This window comes from Scyliorhinus canicula, chromosome 21, assembly GCF_902713615.1.
Source record: "Scyliorhinus canicula chromosome 21, sScyCan1.1, whole genome shotgun sequence".
NCBI lineage: Eukaryota > Metazoa > Chordata > Chondrichthyes > Carcharhiniformes > Scyliorhinidae > Scyliorhinus > Scyliorhinus canicula.
The window spans coordinates 64,589,974-64,616,402 of NC_052166.1; the positions used below are offsets into that span (position 1 = coordinate 64,589,974).

General features: G+C 42.5%; 1 protein-coding gene across 5 annotated transcripts in view; it reads right to left on the bottom strand.

Moving 5' to 3' along the window:
- Window positions 1–2,221: 2,221 nt before the first annotated feature.
- slc25a25b (solute carrier family 25 member 25b) overlaps window positions 2,222–26,429 on the bottom strand; it is a 66,215-nt gene continuing 42,007 nt past the window's right edge. For 2 of the 5 annotated variants that reach the window (XM_038781591.1, XM_038781593.1), the window contains exons 2-11: window positions 16,256–16,382; window positions 15,455–15,542; window positions 14,399–14,434; window positions 13,931–14,042; window positions 11,613–11,771; window positions 8,223–8,375; window positions 7,822–7,929; window positions 7,543–7,710; window positions 7,243–7,393; window positions 2,222–5,936 (exon numbers count right to left, since the gene is read on the bottom strand). In XM_038781591.1, coding sequence (XP_038637519.1) covers window positions 5,752–5,936; window positions 7,243–7,393; window positions 7,543–7,710; window positions 7,822–7,929; window positions 8,223–8,375; window positions 11,613–11,771; window positions 13,931–14,042; window positions 14,399–14,434; window positions 15,455–15,542; window positions 16,256–16,382 — 1,287 coding nt within the window. In that variant the 3' untranslated portion in view covers window positions 2,222–5,751. Of the gene's footprint in view, window positions 5,937–7,242; window positions 7,394–7,542; window positions 7,711–7,821; window positions 7,930–8,222; window positions 8,376–11,612; window positions 11,772–13,930; window positions 14,043–14,398; window positions 14,435–15,454; window positions 15,543–16,255; window positions 16,383–19,277; window positions 19,753–26,429 lie in introns of those variants that run through there. The other 3 variants (XM_038781595.1, XM_038781596.1, XM_038781594.1) reach the window with 3 other exon arrangements.

Genomic DNA, 26,429 nt, shown 5'->3' on the forward strand with positions numbered 1-26,429 from the left:
CACCACCCCCACCACCACCTCTGCAGCGGGATAAATGTTAGCATGGAGCACAGGGAAACCCCAGGGCTCTTCCAAAGATGTGCAGGATATGGATTGGCTATGCTAAATTGCAAAAAGGTGGGGTGACTGGGTTACGGGGATAGGGTGGAGGTGTGAGCTTGGGTAGGGTGCTCTTTCCAAGAGCCAGTGCAGACTCGATGGGCCAAATGGCCTCATTCTGCACTGTAAATGCTATGATCGATGATGTCACTGGCCACGGTTTCAAACCCCAAGGGAACTGGTAGAGCTGAAACGCTATTAGCGAAATCTGGAATTGAAAGCTAGCCTCAGTAGTGGTGTCCATGATAACCCTTGAGCCACAGCTGACACTGTGAAGTCTTCAGATGTTGACCACCCTCCAGTAGCTGCCCACAAGTCATTCTTCACAACAGAGTCTTCAGTCAGTTTCTACAAACCACTTAGTTGAACCTGATCCTGTCAACTGCAGAGCACCATTGCAGAGGCAGGGAGGCATCTGGAGTACTGTGCAGTTTTGGTCCCCTTACTTTGAGAAAGGATGTAAATGCGTTGGAGGTGGTGCAGAGAAGGTTCACTAGATTGATTCCAGGGATGACTGACTTGTCTTAAGAGATATTGAGCAGTTTAGGCCTATACTCGCTGGAGTTCAGAAGAGTGAGGGGAGATCTAATTGAGGTATACAAGATGCTAAAAGGGATTGACGGGGTGGATGTAGAGCAGATGTTTACCCTTTTTGGACATTAAGACGAGAGGCCATAGTTTTAGACTGGGGGGGGGGGGGAAATTTAAAAACAGAAAGAGGCGGAATTACTTTAAAGGGTCGTGAATCTGTGGCATTCCCTATCCCCAAGAGTAATGGACGCCGGAACAGTAAACAAATTTGAAGAGGAGATCGATAAGTTTTGATTTCCTTATCTGAGGATGCTGTTGCTCTCCAGGGAGTGCAGCGAAGGTTTACCAGACTGATTTCAGCAATGGCGGGACTGACGTACGAGGAGAGATTGATTTGGTTAGGACTGGAGTTCAGATGGGGGGGGGGGGGGGGGGAAAGAGGGGAATCTCATAGAAACCTATAAAATTCTAACAGGACTAGACAGGGTAGAGGGTAGATGCAGGAAGGATGCTCCCAAAGGTGGGTGTGTCCAGAACCAGGGGTCACAGTCGGAGGGTACAGGGTTGACCATTTAGGACAAAGATCAGGATAAGTTTTGTCACCCAGAATGGTCGGTCTATGGAATTTGTTATCACAGGAAGTGGTTTGGGCCAAAACATTGTATGTTTTCAAGTGGTTAGATATAGCACTTAGGTCGAAGGGGATCAAAGGATATTGGGGGTGGGGTGGGGCAGGATTAGGCTATTGAGTTGGGTGATCAGCCGTGATCATAGCGAATGGCTTGAGAGCAGGCTCAAAGGCCAAATGGCCTCCTCCTGCTCCTATTTTATATGTAAAATATTGATTTAGCGTCTCTGCTTTCGTGTGTTCCCCATTAACTCCCTCGTCTCATCCTCCAATAGGCCATCATTGACTTTAACTGCTCTTCCTTTTAATGTACTTTTAAAAGCTTTTGCAATGTTTTTACATTATATTTCTTTCATTATTTAACATTGTTCTTTTTATTAGAGGAGTTCCTCAAGGGTCAGTTTTGGGACTCTTGCTTTGCCTGGTTTATATATTAATGACCTAGACTTCAGTACACAGGGCACAATTTCAAAGTTTGAAGACGATCCAAAACCCCAAAGCATTATGAACGGAGATTGATAGAACGTAGAACTTAGAATTGTTTCCCTCAGATTAAAGGAGGCAGAGAGGAAATTTGACAGAGGCAATCAAAATCATAAGGAGCCTGGACAGAGTATATGAAGAAGCTGCTCCCACTTGTGAAAGGATCAAGAATGAGAGGGCACAGAAATTAAAGAAATTAGTCAAAGAAGCAAAGTGATGAGGAGAAAGGGCACAATGAGAGTTGCTCATTCGTAGATGGGCTGAATGGTCTCCTTCGCCACTGCCCCAAAAGCAGAAATCCTGGTCAACTATTAACTCCTCCCTATTCTGGTGCAGAAGCATCAAAGGCAATTTAGCTAACTCATCAGATTGGGCACCAAGACTGGGACACTCTAGTCTATAAACTCAGTGCATTTTTCACATTATAGCATGCTCTGGTAGACACTTTATACAAACACAGCATGAATGACACCAGCAAAGTTTATTCGCATAGAAATAACTTTATTAGAAGACTGTTCCCTATTCGAACGCAAGTACATAAAGGGTTGATCATCAGTCTTGCTCTACAACACAAACAAGAACACACAGAACATTGCTTGCATTGATTCTGCACAACTTGTATTTCATTATTTAATAAACTAATTACAGGCTGCCTTTGGCAAATCAGGTTCCACTGCAAATTCCCTAAATAAACAGGAACCTTATTTAAGTTATGAAGTAAAGGCTCGAGCTAAACGGCAGCATTACAGAACATTTGGACCTGTCCTCTGGAGATACCGCACCAACAGAAGAGGGCTCACAGCACAGTCCCCAAACAGGGAAAACATATACATCAGGATCTGCAGAGGCACTTTACGCTATAAGGCTTTGAAAACAAACCAACAATCGGTTCACAGACCCTGGGGCACAGGGCGAGTATTTTCAATCCACCTCCATCAATCACCAAGTCTTGCTTTTAATAAACAGTTTTGTTTTTTTTTAACAAAGCATTCACACGTTAAAATAAACTGCATTCACATGATCAACTGATTGACAACATGAAAATAATCCTCCAACAGAATGACACCTTCTGGTCCCAGTAAAATAACATTTCATTCGATCTGACTACATGGTTGTGAGGAAATCACCCATTGTGTAAAACAGAAAGCCAGTCAATTCACTTGCTCCCTTCCTCCAAGAAAGTGTAAATAGTGCAGCTTCCAGGGTTGCGTGTCAGATTAGGTAGACTGTCCGCAGGTTTTATGCAGACAATCCATAGCCCACTTCCAGAGTGCAGTAGGAAGCGGTTTTCTTTTACAAAAATAAATGGGGCGAATGCCCTGCACATCCCTCCAGAACGTTTTAGGGCAGCAGCTTCACACCCAATCAACCTCGGTGCATAAACAGCCAGAACGGAAACACACTACACAAGGCAGAGACCAGGCCATGCTCTAGGTCAGATTTTTTTCTTTTTTTTTTTAGTTTAGTCATTACAAAAACATTTACAACTAAAGTTACACACAACGTAGTTTTTACAAACTTCCAAAATAAATACATAAATTAGGGGTGGGGGAGGGGGTGGGAGAAAGACGCCTTAAAATTCAGCCTGCAGCACACAGTAGCCAACGCTAAACACTTGAAGATTTTCAGTCTGTAGTTCTAAAATGATAACTCTGTTCAGTAAGTGAAGAGCAAGTTACTGCCCCTTTTTAAAAACAGGATCACCACAAGGATTTCAACCTGTTGAAAAGACTACATTGCTGCCGAAACAATACTTAACAGTTTGAACTGTACAGAACTTTTGCTCAAGTACAGCACAAGCCATACACTCCCCAACTTCCCAGTTCTCAGCACGCACAAATGAGCAAGGACCAGTCCTGCTAAAGAAGCTCAAGACAACTGCTGTAATCTGCATTTCACCGGACAGAGATGCAACCTCAATTCATGCAGGTCCACCTCACCATGAAACATCATAAACCTCTCCACTCACCAGGAGCCACAGGCCTAGACCCAGCCCAATACCCTCCCCCGAGGTTCACAACATCCTTCAACACTTTCAAATCACCTTGCCTTCTACCACTCCCCAGGCACCCCCACACCCCCACTGCCACTATCCCACCCGTCCCAACATCCTCCTCTCAACACACTCTCTCAACCCCTCCCCCTTTAAAAAAATATGCTTTTCCATCAAAGCAGACTGGATCAGATCAGGCCTAACAACATAGCATGGAATTTTCATGCTTGCCTTTAAAGATTCACAAATCTTCAGATAGGCAGGAGTACATTTGCAATTCCGCTTCACAAGATCTGTTTTTTTTCATGAATTTAGAGTACCCAATTATATATTTTTTCCCAGTTAAGGGGCAATTTAACGTGGCCAATTCACCTACCCTGCCCATCTTTGGGTTGTGGGGGTGAAACCCACGCAGACACGGGGAGAATGTGCAAACTCCACACTGACAGAGGCCCGGGGCTGGGATTTAACCCAGGTACTCAGCGCCGTGGGCAGCAGTGTTAACCACTGTGCCACCGTGCCGCCCTTAAAGTCAGAATATTAAATGCTTTCATTTTAAATAAATAACAATATTAATAAAGTGGCTCAACTTTGTGATTATCGAACTGAAGTTAGGGCCTTGTGTCTTGCAACCTTTCAACTACTTTACCCAAAAGTCTGCTACATTGGGATATGCCATGTCTCAAAGCAGTAAGCTGGCCTGTGCCGTACATGTACTTTTTATTCCTTTCAATCCCCATCTGAGCCAAAGAAAAAAGTCTGGAATTTAAAATAAAAAGGCTAATGACTAAAGTTAACCATTGTCTCCACACATTAGAAAGGGCTTTGAAAAGCTTTGAAACCCATACAAAACAAAGAGTTAATTTATAGGACGTGCAAATGACAGCAACACACACACACACACACTGCCCTCATTTAGGTCACATTCATTAATAAATATCTGGTTAGCACTGCAAGGTGTATAAAAATAAATAATTTTATCCCTTTCTAAATGTAAGATGATCATTTCAGGTTTCTATTAAGACAATAGTTGACCATCCCCAACCACAAATTGTGAAGGAGATGTCTTACAAACTTCAATGGCCATCACTGGGTTTGACTTCACTCATGATGGTCTAACAGAATCTTATATGTACCTAATATTTGGTTCCTTCACCAGGAGATTAAGCCTCCGCTATCACAGATTATAAGCCTTTTGAAAACTTGTGAACAATAAATAACATAAATACCCAGTTTACATCTGAACCACATGATAAAACCAAACTCTGTAATAAAATTAACATCAGGAAATGTGCAAGTGGGACAAAAGAATGAGTTTGCTTTTGTCTCCAAAATTAACAAGATCAGAATATTTTCTGGAGCTTTCCAGCTGTGCATGTCAGTTACAAATCAAAGGGAAACACAGGGGCACACTAACATTTGATAACTGTGAAATTAGAATTCTTCAGATGCAAACTTGTTCATTAAAACAAAAATGATTTCTCGATTCCAAGACACCAATGGCGGTTTGCAATACTAGTGAATGCTTAAAAGCACTCCCATAATATTCCTCTATTTGCGATTTTAACAGGAGCATTAACCCACTTATTTGAAAATTAGGGCAGTGCCACTGTTAAATCAGCAGACAGACCGCCATATTGCATTGTAAGCATTCACTCTAATTATTGCCAACAGCAATTTCTACATGGATATTTGCAATCACGTCATGTAACAATTAAGAAGCTCCAAAGTGGCCATTGACTGATTGATGATACAACTGATAAGGTGAAACGGTGACAACTCTGCACAAAATGGCCCAATCAAGGACTCAGGACTTCATCTCAACAGCTTTTGACAAAAATTATGAAAGGCTAATCAGAAATTAAATCTGCTGGCGTGTTGGGGGAATGGTCCCTTTAACCCTCTTCCCCACTGCGTCCTTACTTAGCTAGTGTTTTATGACATTCACAGAATGAGGTGGTTAAAACCCCAGGATGATCACCCAAGATTAAAAAGCTTAGAGTCACTTTTCCAAGTCTCATCGTGATGTGACACCGAGGGTCATCTTCAGGTTTTCATACACCACGTAGCTAATGCTCACAGCAGGAATAACCTTCATGAAATTTGGTGCTAAACCCCGGTACAGTCCAATTGCTCCTTCCGTGCTCAGAATGTGTCTGAAGAGTCCAAGCATTGTATGCTGAGGTGCTCCGACAGTGGTAGCTTAAAGGGGAAAATAAATGGATATTATTTATTTGAGGCAAATATATATTGAATTATAGATTAATTCAAGCAGCACAAACCCAATAGGTCAGAAAGTAGCTTCAGACCAAAAGATGGATTTCAAATCTAATACTGTGAAACATATCTTACCATTAATGCCATGTGACTGGAAATACTAATTAAAGATTTGCCCAAGATCTTCCCCAATTGCTGATTAGGTAAACATGCTGCAGTATGAGCTACTAAACAACAGGGCAGTAGAGTCCCAGGTGTAGATCCTGCTCTGAGCAGAACTGGCTGACGTCAGCTGGGACAATAGTTTAAGATTGCTACAATCAGCCTTTGGCTCAGAGATCACATGCGAACAATCAGAGCTGTGAATGCTGGCTATTTCTCTGTAACAATGTGTACAGGCATATGACGGGCTTGGCAATGAATCACCCTATGGTTTTAAAAAAATCATTCTATAGGCTCCCACGTGAATTGCCACTTGAGAGAGCGTAACAGGCCCGCCGCAATCATCAAAAAATACAACCCAGCACAAATCTTCACAAGGAAAGTCAAGGGGGAAATGTTTTTTCAAAAAGAGTGCCGAGTTTGGTTAAATTTGCAGTGACTTATAATAAATATAATAATCTTTATTGCCACAAGTAGGCTTACATTAACACTGCAATGAAGCTACAGTTAAAATCCCCTAGTCGCCACATTCCGCGCCTGTTTGGGTACACGAAGGGAGAATTCAGAATGTCCAATTCACCCAACAGCATGTCTTTTGGGACTTGTGGGAGGAAACCAGAGCACCCGGAGGAAACCTGCACAGACATGGGGGGGGGGGACATGCAGAATCCACACAGACAGCGACCCAGCAGGGAATCGAACATGGGACCCTGATGTTGTGAAGTTACAGTGCTAACCACTATGCTAATAGTATTCAGCCAATCGGAGTTGATGCAGAATACACAGTGGAAGTCTCTTTGGGGACAGATCGGACAAACGCTCTGCCAATACTTGCTGCAAACAACAAACCAGTTACAGGCTCTGAAGAGTCACACGGACTCGATATTAATTCGGTTTGGTCTCGCCGCAGATGCTGCCAGATATACTGCGATTTTCCAGTATTTTCTGCTTTTATTATTGACTTCATGGATTGAACTCTATCCAATCTGTCACTTTCCCCCTCCGCCGACGAATCCATTAGTTCACAAGTACGTTACCAACTTCTCTCCTGCTCCTCCTCTACTTCTCCACTCTCCCTCCCTCCCCCCAAAAGAAAATCAAAGTGGATTTTGCCATTGCAGACAGTTACCTTGTGCCTGCATTCGGGTCCTGACAAGTGCCAATGGGTAACTAGCTAACTGCCCGCACGTGCTTGAAACGGTGCCACAAGCCAAAAGAACAAAGACCCCGGGATCCACGCTGTCGGTGGCGTAGCGCTGCAACCATGAATTCTTCAAAGTCTAAAGAAAAACAAAAAACGTTTCTGATCAACTTAACATATATATTAGCCTCAACTGCAATGCAACAAGTGGAAACGCAGTGACAAAATGAAGTCCTGCAATCAGCTTTCTTTTTTAATGTTAAAAAAAATGCAAGTTGGGGAACTCACCTCATAAATAGCCAAGTCTATTCCAGCATAAGGGATGATGCCCAGCATATTAGGAACATAGCCTTTGTAAAACGCTGTAACACCCTCCTTCTTAAATATGTGCTTCGCGCAGTCAAGCATTCCTGAATACTGTCCAGTTTTCCGTAACGCCAATCTGGTCTTCAACACCTAAGGCGAACAATACCCAGAATTATAGCCAGAAGCACAAATAGAAAATCTTTTAAAGTATGGAAGTGTAAATTTTTATGGAGATTATAACTCCGAATTAAGTCTCATTACCTCCATTGGGTAGATAGTACTCTGTGCAATTAGTCCAGCTAGTGATCCTGCAATCAATCGCTCCTGAATTCCCAAAGGCTGCTGGTCGCTACCAATTAATCTCTTTATCTGCAAGAGAATTTTTACAATTAAAGTAACAGCCACATTGAACCGTTTGAATATGAGACAAATAAAGCAACAGGGAATACAAATAGTGGGGGAGTAGAGCCGCAGTGTTGGGTCCTCCTCAACGTTTTTTTTAAAAATTCTCTTAGTCTGACTGAGATTCATCATTAACCTTTAGCAAGATTATATTTAATACAGCAGAGTCAAAAACCTGGAGTCAGTAAAACTACTGATATCATTTTTGACTAAACTCCAATGTATGACCTTAATCGCTCCCACCTACTCCATTTTCTCACCTGCTCGTATGCCATGAATTTGAGTGCCGACTCCGGTGCAATTTTGATTGCATTGATTCCATTTCCTCTCCAGAGAGACCGGAATCCTCCTTCTTTAATCATGTGGCTAAATCCTCCCGCAATGCACATATTGTTCGATTTGGAAGCATGAACCTGTTTAGTAAGAACACATGAACATCGTCTTTATTTACCAGCCATCATGCCCTACATGAGCAGTGTGTACAGTTATTGGAAACACGGATAAGAGATTTGAATTCACCCCCATAACCAAATTAACATTGCTAATCTTGGAATATCTAAATTTCAACTCCATTCCAACACTGCTCCTCCACTAGGGAATTTTATCTAGTGTGGTCACCTGAGACACATAGACCAAAAGGGTGTGAAGATTGCTCCCCAGCCCGTGCCAAATTAAATGTTTTCCACATGTGGTACTTGACGGGGCTAAATTCAACCTAGACACCCAGGTTTCAGGCAAAAGAACCTGGAGTCCCAATTGGTATCCATCACATGCCCAGTCGGAAGGATATGTAATGAGCAAGATAAGGCCAAGAGTAATCAAATGGCCTCCTGACATGAATCAAGAATGTTCAGTCTCCAATAATTCAAACCCCTTGGATGAATCTTACAGATGCACCAAGCATCAGTTATTGGCAAAACACACTTCTGCGGCTCCTTTCTATTTTAATGAAATTAAGTGATTCTGTAAAGAATCTGTGCTTTGTCAAGAGTATTTTATATTTGCTTTTTCCTACAAGAGAAATCAATGCTTGGAATACAAGATTATTATGGATAAGGCCCTGTCCTCAAAAGCATTTTTAAAAAAAGAACAAAGTTAATTTTATACCAATGTTCAATCCTTTCTATCATTTGCTAACAGATTTTGAAGGAGAAGCCACATAACTGATTTGGACTGTTGCAAAAAAACTGACTACTCATTAACATATGTATCAGTTGGGCAATCCTTTCTTCCAAGAACCCTTCTTCAGGTTAGGCAATAAAGTCAAATTTACTTTAATGTTGATGGAAGAATGCCAAGTCAACCACAGCTGATAGAAGAATGACCAAGTCAACAGCAACTTTAAAAAATGAAACATGAGACCATGTTACTCCGGTCTTTGTTCCATCACAGAATTTAAAGAAAGCCATTTGTACAGTTTATAGAGTCTTCCATCCTCTTAACACTTAAACCAGAAAAACCACTACTGAGCTAAAAGCAAAGCAATTTCACCTATTGATTTCTACTTGACTGACGAATTGCTCATATTCACAAATAAACCAATCTGAAATGGCATTTCTGCTTTACAAATTCCAACAATTCATTTAAAAGGACACCTTCAGCATGCTACTTAAGATGGTCTAAACTGCATAAAAGTGCTCTGCATTACATTGATTGTTCTCTACTAGTTTGAAGATAGAAAAGTGATAGATGAATACCATTAACCATCAACTTTTAATTGAATCCACTGTACGAAATGTGTAAGTTACAAACTCACGAAAGAGTTATACATATTCACATGATAAATTTCCTACATGCTTAGCCATATTTCTCATTGCGAAATTGTTTGTTCCAACATCTGACTGATAGGACAGAGGGTAACCCAGGTAATCGGTTACTACGAATTTCTCTTCCAAACAGCTTGTTTTTTGCTAAGTTGGCGGATGTCATGTAGCTTGGCACAGGTGTGGCAAATAACTTCATTGTTTCACAGATGGCGATGAGTGAGAAAGAGAGCAAAAAAACCTTCAGCTCTGGTTCCTTCTCCTGATTGCTATTTAGGGACCTTTGCTGGAAGTACATGCGACATGGGGAGGCAAAACCCCCCCCCCCCCCAACGTGTGATCGAACAGCCTGTTGACAATTGCTGTTAAGATTCACAAGTGAAAATCACCTGGGTGGCAGGAACCCTATAGGATCAAATACACTAAGAAGGGAGAGAGAAAAAAGTAATGGAAGACTAGAAACTTTTGACTATCCAATTTTGGAGTAAACTCAACTGCACAGTCGGTAATTGAATCAGTCAATATTACACACTAATTAACTCAAAAATAAAAAACAAGCCAGTATTTGGTGAGTTATCAATGCACTGTGGACCTGGTGTTAGAAAAATAAAGGTAGCTTTAAGGGATTTACATTTGTATTAGTAAACATTAGAAATAAAGGATAGTTTTAAGTGGATTAATGTTTCTGTGCCCAGACGGGTAAAACCTATCGTTAGATTCATGCTGGACAACGGTATGTGTGTGTCTCGGGGTTGGTTTCAATCACAACTGTGATTCAATTGTGCTGGGTTTAGAGGGCGAAAGAGGACGCATCTTTCAGCCTTGCTAGAAGAAAAGCCATATTATGGAGCAATGATTAAGAAAACAGATGCCGGGTGGCACGTGTCGCAGTGGTTAGAACTGGGACTACGACGCTGAGGACCCGGGTTCGAATCCTGGCTCTGGGTCATTGTCCGTGTGGAGTTTGCACATTCTCCCAGCGTCTGCGTGGGTTTCACCCCCACAACCCAAAGATGTGTAGGGTGGGTGGATTGGCCACACTAAATTGCCCCTTAATTGAAAATAAAAAAATAATAATGGGGTACTCTAAATTTATTTTTAAAAAAGAAAACAGATGCTGGAAATCTAAAGTCCAGCTAGTTGAGTAAGTTAGATAAATGAAGAGACGTTTCCAAGATGTTTGGAGTTAACCCAACAGAGGAAACGGTGAACCAGAACAGATTGCGGTTCAGTAAAGTCAGAGTTAAAAAGGTATTGAATTGGGAGAGGCCAGAAAGATAACTACAGCAGTGCTATTTGGAAGGCGTTGGTTGAAATTCTTGTGGAAATCTGTGGCTGGACTTCGAAGCTAGTGTAAAAGCCTTTAAAACAAAATAAATATGATGGGAGAGGTATATAACCTGAAAGTGAAACCTTTATGGGAGCAGCGGGAGGAAATCATTGTTGAAAAAGATTGGGATTTTGAGAAGAAATCCAGACATTTCCTTGGGTTCAGAGAGGAGTGTCTTTTTCCACAGTCATCTTGTGTACTTAAAAGGGACTGTGTGTGTGTTAATGAAATAATCTTAGCTCAAGATGTACTTGTAATCGGTGTCAATCTTAAAACCTGCATGCAACTGCTCAATTAAAGGAGAATATAGGAATATTGTGTTAAAATCCAATATTTCATGTTTAATAAATGTTTTTTTCTTCTTGTTAAAACTAATTAACGTTCTGTGACTCTGTTCCTCATAAGTTTTTTTTTAAAGTAAAAGTTGTGGTCTTTTGAGCCAGGGTCCAGTCTGGGATCTTCCCATCCAGTTATAACACCTACTGGCATTGTAACACTGGGTTGTTGAATCAAGCAGCTGATATTTACAACAAAGTGAAACAAGTGGGGAAACTCACCTGCATGAGTACCTTGAGCCTGTCAAGTGGAGCAGTGCATGTTCTGGACACAGCGCCCGCACCTCCTCCCGCAACCAATTGTCGCCACCACATCCCGGTTTTCTTTTCCTCCTCTGTGAACTCATCTGGAATCGTCAAACTCTCACCTACGTCAAAGATCTGAAACACAAGTTGAGGTTTTCTTTTTACTTCCTGCAGCTAGCCACTTTAAAAAGAAAATGCAGAAATGCAACAGCAATCGACGTAGTAATCTTTTCCAGTTAATGAAATGAAGGACGGCAGCACCCAAACTAATAAACTTCACTGATTTTTAGATTGTTTCCTACTCTCAAAAAGATTTGAATGCAAACTATAAATCCGTTAAACTGAGATCTGCTGCTCAATCCAAGGCATTTAAAAATGGGGCCCCAATCAGTGAGTCATCTTCCTGTACTGACAAGCTGAGCTCATGCAGCCCCGGCGGGGCATTCCTGACCAAGGTCAGAAAAAACAGCAGAATCCTGTTGCGGGGTCGTTCCCAGCGCTGCAGGCCCAAGAAACACCCCTCTTTATGCCCCCAAAATTGGACTGTTTTTTTTGCATTAAACCGAGCCCCAAACGTATCTTTCACAAAAGGCTGGGGGAAAGAGAATTAGAATCTTTCACAAAAGGGTACCTATCGTATCCCATCAAACGCAAGCTTGATACCGCCCAATGTTAAATCTGCATGAGGCACTGGGTCCCATGACCCATTCATTGAAAAAATGTGAAAAGATTTTTCCAATGTAACCTTAAACATTGAGAAATTATGGTGCCAATTTGTACGTGCCAATAGTTACCTTCCTTTTGACTTCTATCTGGCAATAATGGGGTTACTTTAAGCAAACTTATTGCAAATAAATATACATGCCAAATTGTAACATCTGACACTGACATGTCACCAAGGAGCAAGTGAGAGCAGCACGGTAGCATTGTGGATAGCACAATTGCTTCACAGCTCCAGGGTCCCAGGTTCGATTCCCGGCTTGGGTCACTGTCTGTGCGGAGTCTGCACATCCTCCCCGTGTGTGCGTGGGTTTCCTCCGGGTGCTCCGGTTTCCTTCCACAGTCCAAAGATGTGCAGGTTAGGTGATAAATTGCCCTTAGTGTTGGGTGAAGTTACTGGGTTATGGGGATAGGGTGGAGGTGTTGACCTTGGGTAGGGTGCTCTTTCCAAGAGCCGGTGCAGACCCAATGGGCCGAATGGCCTCCTTCTGCACTGTAAATTCTATGTATGTAAGTGATGTAAAAGGCAATGCCAAGAATGCGAATCAATTGAGTCACCAGCTCATTCCAGTGAAAAACCAGAACAGTCTGCCTATGCTGTTTAAGTTGGAATGAAAGAGGAAAAAGCTCAACTGGGCTAGATTAAGCTGTGCAAGAGCACAAAATCAGAATAGGAAAAGCAAATGAAACCCATCACAGAATGTTACAGCACACAAGCAGGCATTTTGTCCATTGCACCTGTGCTGGCTATCTGAAAGCATTTCCCTTAGTTTCATTCCCTTGTCGATAGCCCACATATTAAACTTTTTTCAATCAAATATCACCCATTCCCACATTGTAAACTATTAAATATTTTGTTTCCGCCAACATATTTGCTGGAGCATTCCTTTTCCTAGCAATCTTCTGTATATAAAAAATAACCTCCTAAATTCTCCCTTCATTCCTTGGGTGATGCTTTTCAATTTACGCCTTCTAATTATCAAATTACCGATCACTGGAAATAATTTCCCTCCAATTCAGCTCATAATTTCAATTTTGAATCCCTCCATCAAATCTCAACTATTTCTCTCTCTCTTCTTTCTCTCTCTTCCCCCCCCCCCCCCCCGGACAATGAAGAGAGCTCAGCCCAGTTTCTCTTTAACCCCACTTCATATCTAAAGCCCAGTCTCTTCCTTAGGATCATCTCAGTGAATCTCTTCTGCATCCTTTCCACATCAACATTCTTCCTAAAATAAAGGTGAACTGTTCTCACTTTGGCCTAATCAATGATTGATGTAGGTTTAATTCCAAATATAATCTGGAATATTATTCTTACAAGTTTAAATATGAAGTTCACAAGGCACAAATTAATACGAGAGGACAACTGATAAAGGAGAATGTGTTAGTTCTAAACCATTAATGGACACATCTACCAATACTGATTTTATTGCAGACTTGTGCCATGCTCACTTTGAGCACACGCACAGAGGTTAAGATCAAGACATTGGATCAGTAGTGTTTGAGCTGGCAAAACATTAAACTACAGCTTGTTAACCATTGGTAGTCACTCTCAACACTTTATGTGCTGGACTTACTGTGGAGTGCTTCCAGTACAGGATTATTTCAGGAATGTTGTCCGCTGGATGTAGAAGGTGATAATCTCGCCACTCATTCCAGTCAATTGTCATTGTTCCATTTTTGTCCATGCTATTTTTTTAAAAAGCAGAGCGAAACAAAAGCATAAAGTTAAATTGTGGTTGCTACATGTTTGAACTCTACTGTTTAATGTAACAGTTATGATCTGCACATACGTATGGTAGAATCCAGTATTTTAAACAATAAAATGTTATAAGCTATTGTTGAGGGAATAGGAGTGGTAGGTTTATCAGCATGAAACTGACTAGCATTATAGGCTCATGAGTTTGTGCAAGGACAGTTATTCAAGCCCATCTTACAAATCAGGGAAGGGTGAAGCTGCATAAGATGGAAATAAAATGTGCATTTATTAATTTCTATGAAGGGGAGCAGATAGGAAAAGTAGACAGGTATACACTGGTACTTACTATACAATAGGGCCCCAGAGGTGCCCTCTCCAAATTCTGAAGACAGAAAGCAAAAGATGCAGAAAACAGCACAGATAAAGCATTTTGTACATTTAACAGAGGACAAAGAACAAACACACTTTGCTGCACCACCTCAACCTCGTCACTACAAAACCCGAGGCAAAGCTATTATCCTAATTTTTTTTTTTTTAAAACACAAACAAGTTTAGTTTTAAAGGTTATTTTTGCCACCTCCCCCAATATCACATCCATTAATAGCGACTTGTAATTTGCAGAGTTACTAGATCATCTTCTCACAAGTCACTGTAGAGATAAGTACCCTGTAGAGGATACAGTCTCAGAAAAAGTGAATGTGGCTTTCTCTGCTTTGGGGAAAAGAATTAGTATTCCAGACGACATAATTACAGCTCAGCAACATTAAGGGAATGCCAAATTGAGCTCAGAGTATTCAACCGGACGTGTTGGTCAATCCTGTCAAAAGTGTTTTAAAAAAAGAGGCAATCATGGGATTCAAGAATACGAATGTGTTTTGGTTTGAAATTCTATTGTTACTTTTAAAATACACATAGCATATGACTTCCAGATACTACATAAGCATCTTTATGTTAGTATGCCACAGAATAATTACACTGCCAAAGGCTTCCAGCAGTAAGAGGTGGGAGATATTAGAACACACATTCAGTAGGAGGCTGCGCAGTAGCACTTTTCATCAAGTACCAGCGACTGAGTGGATGGATTCAAGGTTGATTCTAATCCTATAAAGTTCAATTTTTAGTCTCAATGCATGGAGAGACAAAGGCCACATGCCAAACGAGTAAAAAAAAAAGTGAGGCTATATTATTGTGGGACTATTTTCATCTACCTCCAACCAAGCAAGAGCAGGCGTATAGCCAGAGTGTGGAAAAGGAAAAGGAAAGAAATAAAGTCTATAATTGCATATAAATTCCGTAACAGGAAGTTTCAAAGGAAAGCTTTGTGAATTGGTAATAATAGTGCAGGACATTTATAATGAGTGACTTAAAAAAGTGACTTTTTCTTCAAAGTAACATGACTCACCGTTTCAGGATCTTTTCTGCCTGTTGCTCCGAAATGTGCACTCCAAGGTCACACAGAGACTGCATGATTTCTTGTACATCAATCTTACCTAGAAGAAGAAGAAAAAATTATTGCACTCTCTGCTAAACATGGATGAAATCGGCAATTATGGGCACGATTCAGCTAAATGGGAACAAAGTCACATATCAATCATATTTATCCGCGTGTTTCCCGTCGCTCGCAACAAAGCTCTACAACGCCACCCACATTAAATCGGGGACCTCAGCAGGGAACTTGCAGCTGAGTCCGCACATAGCCCCGTTTTCTACACCAAGGAGCTCCTCAGTTTAGGAGATCGGGACACCGTTTTGAAATGGCATCCAGATCTCTGAAGCTTCCCAATGCAACCCCTGATCTCAACCCCCCCCCCCCCCCCCCAATCGACCCCCCTGACCAGATCACCGGCACACAAAATGCCAGCTTGGCACCGCCAACGTACCAACATGCAGTGCCCCGGTGACCCTGCCCACAATAGGAGAGATTTAGGTCTCACAAGATCACTTTAGATTGCGCAAGGTTTTGCGAGCCGGGTAGATCCAGGGAACGGGTCTCCCCTACTTTTATCAGCCACGTTGCGACGTGGCGAGCTGCTTTTCGGGCGCAAAGTGGCCATTGGATCGCGCCCTTCATTTCTTACAGGACCACAAAGACATCTATGTCATACCCCATGCTTTAAATGGCAATGTAGAATTTGCAATTTACTTTAACGTGTGCATTTTTAAAATTACAATGAAGTTGCAGAGTCAGCAATTTAGCTCCTACCATCATTTTTTTTATCCAGGCTTTTGAAAACCAGTCGGAGTTTCTTCTCATGATCTTTTAAATAATGAACAAATTCTTCAAAATCTAGCTGGCCATCACAGTCTTTGTCACCAGCTTTTACAATTTTCTGTTTTAAAAAAGACAAAAGAAACATTTTAGGCAATAGAAAAATGGGATGACGCGAAACCATTTTCCCCCCCAGAAAATCCCATTTCATGTGTAGGCATTTTGTGTGGGGATTGCAATCTTGAAAGGGGGGGAAATCAAAGTCTGTACATCTGCCATTTTAGAGCATTTCGTAACTAAAAAAAAGTCAGATACCGAGGGTTTATATGTACGATCATTTTTATTATGATGATAAATTTTGTTCAATGTCTACTTTACAGATTTGCTTCAAGGTCCTGCAGAACAAACTATTTGCCTTTCGTATGAGCAGATTAATAAAATGCTAATCCACAAATACCAGATATTACTGCCTTTTCAGCTTAGCCAAATTTAAGCTACTGGTATATCATACGGACTATAAAGCACAGATTGACGTTAAGATATTCTGTGTCTCCATTCCTGAACAACTGCCTGCATTGAAGGAGTGGCAGACACTTCCAGTTGGCAGCCTGTCTCAACAGTTTTTTTTCGTTAAAAAGTACACCAAGCCGACTTTTTCCAACATAGCCAAGATCGCCATTAATGAAATTTGGTCACCTCATACTCATACCGTTCATGCATGCACCTAGTGCAATATATATTAAAAAGAAGGCACTGAAATGCAATGGGTAGGATTGATAGTTTGAGGTTTTGTCTCAATATTTGTCACAAAAAGCATGATTAACTTAAATGGTTCACCCACAGCTGACACAACACAAGGTAACAGTCACTTCCTGTATCACGGTACACCAGGCTAGGGTGTCACTGCTAGGGTGCAGGTGCCAGTGCGCTTTTGGTAATGCCAGGGCTTGGGGGACTAATAATGGGGTGGTTGAAGGGGTCGGGTCACGTGTGCGTGTATGAAGAAACCCACTATTCCTGTGGTGGTGGTTTGGGGGGGGGGGGGGGGGGGGGGGTATAGAAAGATGACGATCCTCCTTTATGAGGGGTTGGGGGAACCTGCCACTGGATGCTGGGATCGGGGCGCCCACTTAAAATGACAGCCCAATACCAGGATTTGAATGGAATCCGACATGTTCTCCGCCAATGCACAAACTTGCATGGCTAAGGCCTGTGAATCAGACCGGGGCACCATTTCCAGCGGAGACCAGTCCCGATTCTCCATGGGCAACACTCAGGACTTGGGAACTTAGAACCCTGCCCTTTATTTCCTCCCACCCTTGAATATGTATTTTATCAAGATGTACTTTGGAGCATGACTTTTAAATAGAGTTAGGATTGTGATTACACTGCACCTGATACCAAAGGTCAAGCTCCAACAAAAATTTTCTATGTAGGAATCAGGTTCCTCAATAAGCTGAAAGCAATGTCAGCCGATAGTAAGCAGAACTGTCTCTGCAGCACTCAGGAATCCAGGCAGCTATCCATTTGCTCCACAAACTTGAGGCATGGCTAATGGGAGATATACTATAATTAAAGGTTTTGTAGTCCTTGTTTCAAAACAAATGTATAGGTACAAAGTCACCCGGACTCCAAAATTGTATATTGACGACCCTCATGGAAGTAATTCTCCATTTCATTCTGAACGGCAAACTGAAATTTCAACCACTCAGGCAATGTGCTGAGCACAATCCTCCCAAGAATTACATTGGACCACATGAGATAGCACGTGGGACATTGTAGAAAAAGAGGACAGTGTCGCTAACATGTTTTGCATTAACAGCCATCAATATCGCGTAGCAGTGCTAGATAGAGCCCTGCAACCTGTACCACTGACATGGTAAAAGCAGGTTTATTCTCAAAGATTCAATAAGCTATTTTGCTGCTAGACTTCTGAAGAAGCAATGTGTGAAGTTGTAAGAAGCCCGGGGTACAACACATTGGAAAGCATCCATCTTCCTTTAGCAAAGCAAAAATTTAAAATACCAATAATCTATTAAGAAATCTGGTTAAAAATAATAATCTAATAGGAACCCCTTTAATGCAAGACCAATCCTAATACTCGTGTTTTGGCCACACAGAAATCCTTGGTTATGAATTAAGTTTTGAAAGTTTCATCTCGGACATTATTGCAGGGGCAAGTGTCCGGCCGCAAAGTTAACTTGCTGTAGGAGACTGGCTGTGCCTTCTCAATAATTTATATTTTTCAAATTTTCAGCACCACCTTGGCCAAAAAGCAATCCTTAATTTAAAAAATAACAAGTTTGTAATATTACAACGTTAACATTTTAACAGTAACAGCCCCTCTTACAGCCACATAAGAAAAAACAAGACAAGGACAGAATAATGCACTATACTGTGCGTTGTAAGCGGCAAGGTTAACCAACTAATCAAAGGGCAGCACGGTTAACCCTGCAGCCACATGGCGCCGAGGTCCCAGGTTCAATCCCGGCTCTGGGTCACTGTCCGTGTGGAGTTTGCACATTTTCCCATGTTTGTGTGGGTTTCGCCCCCACAACCCAAAGATGTGCAGGGTAGGTGGATTGGCCACGCTAAATTGCCCCTTAATTGGAAAAAACCCTTACCCTAACCCTAATTTGGGTACTCTAAATTTTAAAAAAACACAACTAATCAAGAATTCTCTTTTTGGGAGTGTCGTTACTTGGGGAAGTGACCCAGAATGAAGTGTCTTTGTTCAGATATCGTCAGTCAGTTTACCGGTAACCAGCATAGAACTGGTGAGATTAACAGGAATTTGTAAATGGGAGACTATCCCACTCCCACGGGCTAGTGCATGGTGAGTCATTCAGAAGGCAGCCGGATGAGTATTGCCAAAAAGTTGAATGTGGAGAAAAACTGGGAAGCATTTTCTGAGCAGGCATCAAAGGGTACAGGACACAAAGTTGAAAATCATCCTGAAATTATAAGATACCGGAAGACCTGAAATACTTCAGACCGCATTATGACCATGACTTACCTGTCTCCACTGACGATAGGTTGATAACTCCTGAGAAGGGATGAAAAGGCTGAGCTTGAACAAAGATTTCAGCTTAGCAGGCAGCCTCCCTGATTCAAAGTATTCAAATTCCCTTTCTAAACTATCCAGTACTGGTACGGTTAAACATAGGCACAGCATTCTGACTTTTTTTTGTCAAAAGTATGATTCAGATATATAAAATAAATAACTTAAATAAGTTAAATTAATTCTCTTAGGCAGCCACTACAGAGGCACTGCTGAAATGCCGGCTGACTTCAGTATCACATTACTGGAAGGCATCTACGTCATTCTTATAGCAGAGATCAGTTTCCTCGCCCCTTCCTGTCGGCGCAGTCTCATGACACCCTGCATTCTCGCCAGTTGCAAGCATAGATTGACATACTTAAGTCAAGTTCTGCTGAAGATTAATAACCTAGGATTCTCAACTCACTTTCAGAAAAATATTGAAAACATGCTGGTCAATGCAAACTGTAATACTTGTACTGTGTTTTATATTGCATTGAACATACCTAATTCAGTGAAATACACTGGTTAATAAAGTATTGATTGCACATTGATCATTAATTGTCTGGCAATTCTCCAGAGCACATTGACGTTCATACATACGCAAAAGAATAAAGTTCATCAAATAAGGGCTGTTAAAAGTACAAATAGTTCAAGATACTACATAAAGCTGCCATGAACTTATAACCAAGCATGTGTGCACTATTTCAAAATGTACACTTGAACTCCAGTTAATTTCCATGGTCAAACTTTTAGTTTGTGTAATAGCACTCTGCACCGTGTACACCAGTGTGTTGTAGCACAGAATAGGCCACTCCAGGCAAAGGCAAAGGCATCATAGTCCCAGATGGGACCCTGAAGAGGGGAAGAGATGACTGGTGATAGTTTAACCTGAGGATCAGCACACCTCAGGCGAGGGGCAAGGTTGAGAAGGCAGAGCTGTCTGACAGGGGGTACGTGGCTTCCCTCCCGGCAGGTTCAATTAGAAATAGGGTGCAACCAATTTGCGACGTCCAAGCGGACGAGGTACAACGCAGGCGGAGAAGACGGAGCCTCGATGAATAATCCCCACAGCAGCAGTGACTGTTGTGCTATGGAACCAAATGGATCAACACTGTCCCAAGGTTGCAAACACATTTACGACCAGATGAGAGGGCCGAATGAAGGCATGTTCATTTCACTCCTTCCCACTAACAAACAACAGTTAGATGAGGGGTCTAAAATCTCAACATTCGATAAAGTTGCACATATTCTTCCACAGTAGCAAAGCTTCCGAGAACATCATCACTTTTAGAAAGGCAGAAAATGTATTTTCTATTTATATCACAAAACATTTGAAATGCAGACCAGCCAACCTTGTCTGGTAACAACGGAAAGATAAATTGAGAGTTGAAAACAGAGAGGAAGAAAAATCAGATGGGTGGATAACATGGAGATGTGGACTGAAGGAAGAGGGAGGCTTAAAGAAAGCCAGAGAAGAGTCAAGAAAAGGCCAATGGGCCCATTAAGGCTATGGTAACAATAACAATCACTGTAAAAGTTAGCAAAAACTGAAGAATCCCAGTGACTGGAAGTAAATTTGTAACAGCCATACAGACCAGGATCTGAATCCTTGCTTTAGTGAAATAAGGGGTGTTTAGCTGTAGAGCAGTGGTGGGCAACCTGCGGCCGGGGGCCACATGTGGCCCATCTGGGTTCACGAGACATTTTGTTGACCGTCGCCCACTTGCAGGGTTGCCACATTCCGCTGGTATCTATCCACGTCGTCTCTCCCCTCCCAGGTACATGCTAATTACACATAACATGACTGAGGACATGTGCTCCCTCTGTGCCAAAAGCATAAATATTGGGCAGCATGGTGGCACAGTGGTAGCACTGCAGTCTCACGGTGCTGAGGTCCCAGGTTCGATCCCAGCTCTGGGTCACTGTCCGTGTGGAGTTTGCACATTCTCCCCATGTTTGCGTGGATTTAGCCCCCACAACCCAAAGATGTGCAAGGTAGGTGAATTGAATATGATAAATTGCCCCTTAATTGGAGAAAATGAATTGGGTACTCTAAATTTATAAAAAAGAAAGCATAAATATTTATTTTGCTTTTACCATTTGAAGTTGATAACAGTTCTATTAATATATGAATGATACAGCATTTTCTATATTCGTTATAAAATATTCAGTGTGCGTTAAATGTATTTCATCTTATTTATGCGGTCACATTTCGTGAAAATTCCTTATTTCTATCTTGAAGGAGGACTACACATGCAACCCACTTACGAGCCCAGGTTGCTCATCACCACTGGAGGAAAAAGTAAAACAATGACAGGGCTCACTTTCATCAACTATTCAAAATGCCTGCTCTTAAATGTATATCCGGGGATCCCTCACGTAAAACTTTTGAGCTGGTTTTACATGGGTGCTGATTTAATTTCAATCATAAGCTACCAGATGCCACAGTTCGCTTGTGCGGAGACTATAAACTTACAGTGAATACGGCTTCCTGACTCGACCGATACCCAATGCCTCGCATAGAGGATCTCTACGTGAAGCTTGCAGACGCAATCTCGTTCACAAAATTAGATACGAGTCAAGCCTACCTACAGTTGAAGCTGGACCCTGCCTCCCGGCCATATGTAACGATTAATACACACCGGGGCCTGTATGAATATACACGTTTGTCCTTTGGGGTATCCTCTGGCTGCGCTATTTTTCAACACGTTATGGAAGGAATTGAGAGGTTTACTGCGTGTTGCTGTCTACTTAGATGATGTTTTGATCACAGGGATGTCGGAGCAGAAACATTTGGAAAATTTGGAGGCTGTCCTTAGACGCTTTTCGGAGGCTGGAATCCATTTACGTCACACAAAGTGCGTCTTTCAGGCGAAGGAAGTAGTCTACCTGGGTTATCGGGTGGACCGCGAAGGTTTGCACCCCGTCGCAGAGAAGGTGCGCGCGATTCAACAGGCTCCCGCCCCGACTGATACTTTGCATCTTCGTTCGTTTCTCGGCCTCGTAAACTATTACGGAAAGTTCCTCCCCAATCTGGCAACTACGCTGGCCCCGTTGCACTTTCTGCTAAAGAAGAATCGCACCTGGGTTTGGGGTCAGCCGCAAGAAACCGCTTTCCGGCAGGTAAAACAACAATTGTCGTCGTCTGAGTTACTAACCCACTATGATCCTGGAAAGCCTTTGCTCGTCACGTGATGCATCCACGTACGGTATTGGGGTTGTCCTGTCCCACAAGATGGAGAACGGGGCCGAGCGGCCGATAGCTTTCACCTCCCGCACATTGACTGCAGCGGGAAAAAAGTACGCGCAGATCGAGGAGGGGGGCCTGGCAGTGGTCTGTGTGGCGAAACGTTTCCACCAGTACGTGTATGACCGCCACTTCACTATCGTGACTGATCATTAGCCTCTGCTGGGACTTTATCGTGTGCGATGTGGGAGCTCAGGGACACGTCCACTGTCCCTGGCTCTTTCACGTGCAAGAAATGTGTTCAGTTGCAGCTCCTGTTAGACCGCTTGACGGCTCTGGAGCTGTGGATGGACTCGCTTTGGAGCATCCGCGATGCTGAGGTGGTCGTGGATAGCACGTTTAGCGAGTTGGTCACACCGCAGGTGAAAATTAATGAGGGAGATTGAAAATGGGTGACCAAAAGAAAGAGCAAGAGTCGGAAGGCAGTGCAGGTGTCCCCTGCGGTCATCTCCCTGCAAAACAGATATACCACTTTGGATACTGTTGAGGGAGATGGCTCACCAGGGGAAGGCAGCAGAGGCCAGGTTCATGGCACCGTGGCTGGCTCTGCTGCACGGCAGGGCAGGAAGAAAAATGGCAGGGCTATAGTGATAGGGGCCTCGATCGTAAGGGGAATAGACAGGCGGTTCTGTGGACGCAATCGAGACTCCAGGATGGTATGTTGCCTCCCTGGTGCAAGGGTCAAGATGTCTCGGAGCGGCTGCAGGACATTCTTTTGGGGGGGTGAACAGCCAGCTGTCATGGTGCACATAGGCACCAACGATATAGGTAAAAAACGGGATGAGGTCCTACAAGTGGAATTCAGGTAGTTAGGAGTTAAACTAAAAAGTAGGACCTCAAAGGTAGTAATCTCAGGATTGCTACCAGTGCCACGAGCTAGTCAGAGTAGGAATGTCAGGATAGATAGGAGGAATGCGTGGCTTAAGAGATGGTGCAAGAGGGAGGGATTCAAATTCCTGGGGCATTGGGACCGGTTCTGGGGGAGGTGGGACCAGTACAAACCGGACGGTCTGCACCTGGGCAGGACTGGAACTGATGTCCTGGGGCAGGTGTTTTCTAGAGCTGTTGGGGAGGGTTTAAACTAATGTGGCAGGGGGATGGGAACCGATGCAGGAAGTTGGAAGGTAGTAAAACAGGGACAGAAGCAAAAGGAAGTAAGGGGAAAAGTGCAAGGCAGAGAAGACATAGTCAAAAATCTAAAAGGGCGACAGTACAAGGTACAGTGACTGAGGGGAGCTCAGTGACTAGGCCCAGTAATAACAAAAGGAATAAAACTGGATATGTTAAGATTCAAAACAGAGGTAAAAAAAACAACATAAGTGTACTTTACCTGAAAGCTCGTAGTATTCGGAATAAAGTTAATGAGTTGATGGCACAAATCATCGTAAATGACTATGATTTAGTGGCCATTACTGAAACATGGTTAAAGGATGGTCACGACTGGGAGTTAAATATCCGAGGGTATCAAACTATTCGGAAGGACAGAGTGGATGGTAAGGGAGGTGGTGTTGCTCTGTTATTTAAGGATGACATCCGGGCAATAGTAAGGGATGACATCGGTGCTATGGAGGATAAGGTTGAATCCATTTGGGTGGAAATCAGGAATAGTAAGGCGAAAAAGTCACTGATAGGAGTAGTCTATCGGCCACCAAATAGTAACGTTATGGTGGGGCAGGCAATAAACAAAGAAATAACTGATGCATGTAGAAATGGTACAGCAGTTATCATGGGGGATTTTAATCTACATGTCGATTGGTTTAACCAGGTCGGTCAAGGCAACCTTGAGGAGGAGTTTATAGAATGTATCCACGATAGCTTCCTAGAACAGTATGTAATGGAACCAACGAGGGAACAAGAGGTCCTAGATCTTGTCCTGTGTAATGAGACAGGATTGATTCATGATCTCATAGTTAGGGATCCTCTCGGAAGGAGCGATCACAATATGGTGGAATTTAAAATACAGATGGAGGGTGAGAAAGTAAAATCAAATACTAGTGTTTTGTGTTTAAACAAAGGAGATTACAAGGGGATGAGAGAAGAACTAGCTAAGGTAGACTGGGAGCAAAGACTTTATGGTGGAACAGTTGAGGAACAGTGGAGAGCCTTCCAAGCGATTTTTCACAGTGCTCAGCAAAGGTTTATACCAACAAAAAGGAAGGACGGTAGAAAGAGGGAAAATCGACCGTGGATATCTAAGGAAATAAGGGAGAGTATCAAATTGAAGGAAAAAGCATATAAAGTGGCAAAGATTGGTGGGAGATTAGAGGACTGGGAAATCTTTAGGGGGCAACAGAAAGCTACTAAAAAAGCTATAAAGAAGAGTAAGATAAGAGTATGAGTAAACTTGCTCAGAAAATAAAAACAGACAGTAAAATTTTTTTACAAATATATAAAACAAAAAAGAGTGGCTAAGGTAAATATTGGTCCTTTAGAGGATGAGAAGGGAGTTTTAATAATGGGAAATGAGGAAATGGCTGAGGAACTGAACAGGTTTTTTGGGTCGGTCTTCACAGTGGAAGACACAAATAACATGACAGCGACTGATAGAAATTAGGCTATGACAGGTGAGGACCTTGAGAGGATTGTTATCACTAAGGAGGTAGTGATGGGCAAGCTAATGGGGCTAAAGGTAGACAAGTCTCCTGGCCCTGATGGAATGCATCCCAGAGTGCTAAAAGAGATGGCTAGGGAAATTGCAGATGCACTAGTGATAATTTACCGAAATTCACTAGACTTTGGGGTGGTCCCGGTGGATTGGAAATTAGCAAACGTGACACCACTGTTTAAAAAAGGAGGTAGGCAGAAAGCAGGAAATTATAGGCCAGTGAGCTTAACTTCGGTAGTAGGGAAGATGCTGGAATCTATCATCAAGGAAGAAATAGCGAGGCATCTGGATAGAAATTGTCCCATTGGGCAGACGCAGCATGGGTTCATAAAGGGCAGGTCATGCCTAACTAATTTAGTGGAATTTTTTGAGGACATTACCAGTGCAGTAGATAACGGGGAGCCAATGGATGTGGTGTATCTGGATTTCCAGAAAACCTTTGACAAGGTGCCACACAAAAGGTTGCTGCATAAGATAAAGATGTATGGCATTAAGGGTAAAGTAGTAGCATGGATAGAGGATTGGTTAATTAATAGAAAGCAAAGAGTGGGGATTAATGGGTGTTTCTCTGGTTGGCAATCAGTAGGTAGTGGTGTCCCTCAGGGATCCGTGTTGGGCCCACAATTGTTCACAATTTACATAGATGATTTGGAGTTGGGGACCAAGGGCAATGTGTCCAAGTTTGCAGATGACACTAAGATGAGTGGTAAAGCGAAAAGTGCAGAGGATACTGGAAGTCTGCAGAGGGATTTGGATAGGTTAAGTGAATGGGCTAGGGTCTGGCAGATGGAATATAATGTTGACAAATGTGAGGTTATCCATTTTGGTAGGAATAACAGCAAACAGGATTATTTAAACGATAAAATATTAAAGCATGCTGCTGTGCAGAGAGACCTGGGTGTGCTAGTGCATGAGTCACAGAAGGTTGGTTTACAGGTGCAACAGGTGATTAAGAAGGCAAATGGAATTTTGTCCTTCATTGCTAGAGGGATGGAGTTTAAGACTAGGGAGGTTATGTTGCAATTGTATACGGTGTTAGTGAGACCACACCTGGAGTAGTGTGTTCAGTTTTGGTCTTCTTACTTGAGAAAGGACGTACTGGCACTGGAGGGTGTGCAGAGGAAATTCACGAGGTTAATCCCAGAGCTGAAGGGGTTGGATTATGAGGAGAGGTTGAGTAGACTGGGACTGTACTCGTTGGAATTTAGAAGGATGAGGGGGGGATCTTATAGAAACATTTAAAATTATGAAGGGAATAGATAGGATAGATGCA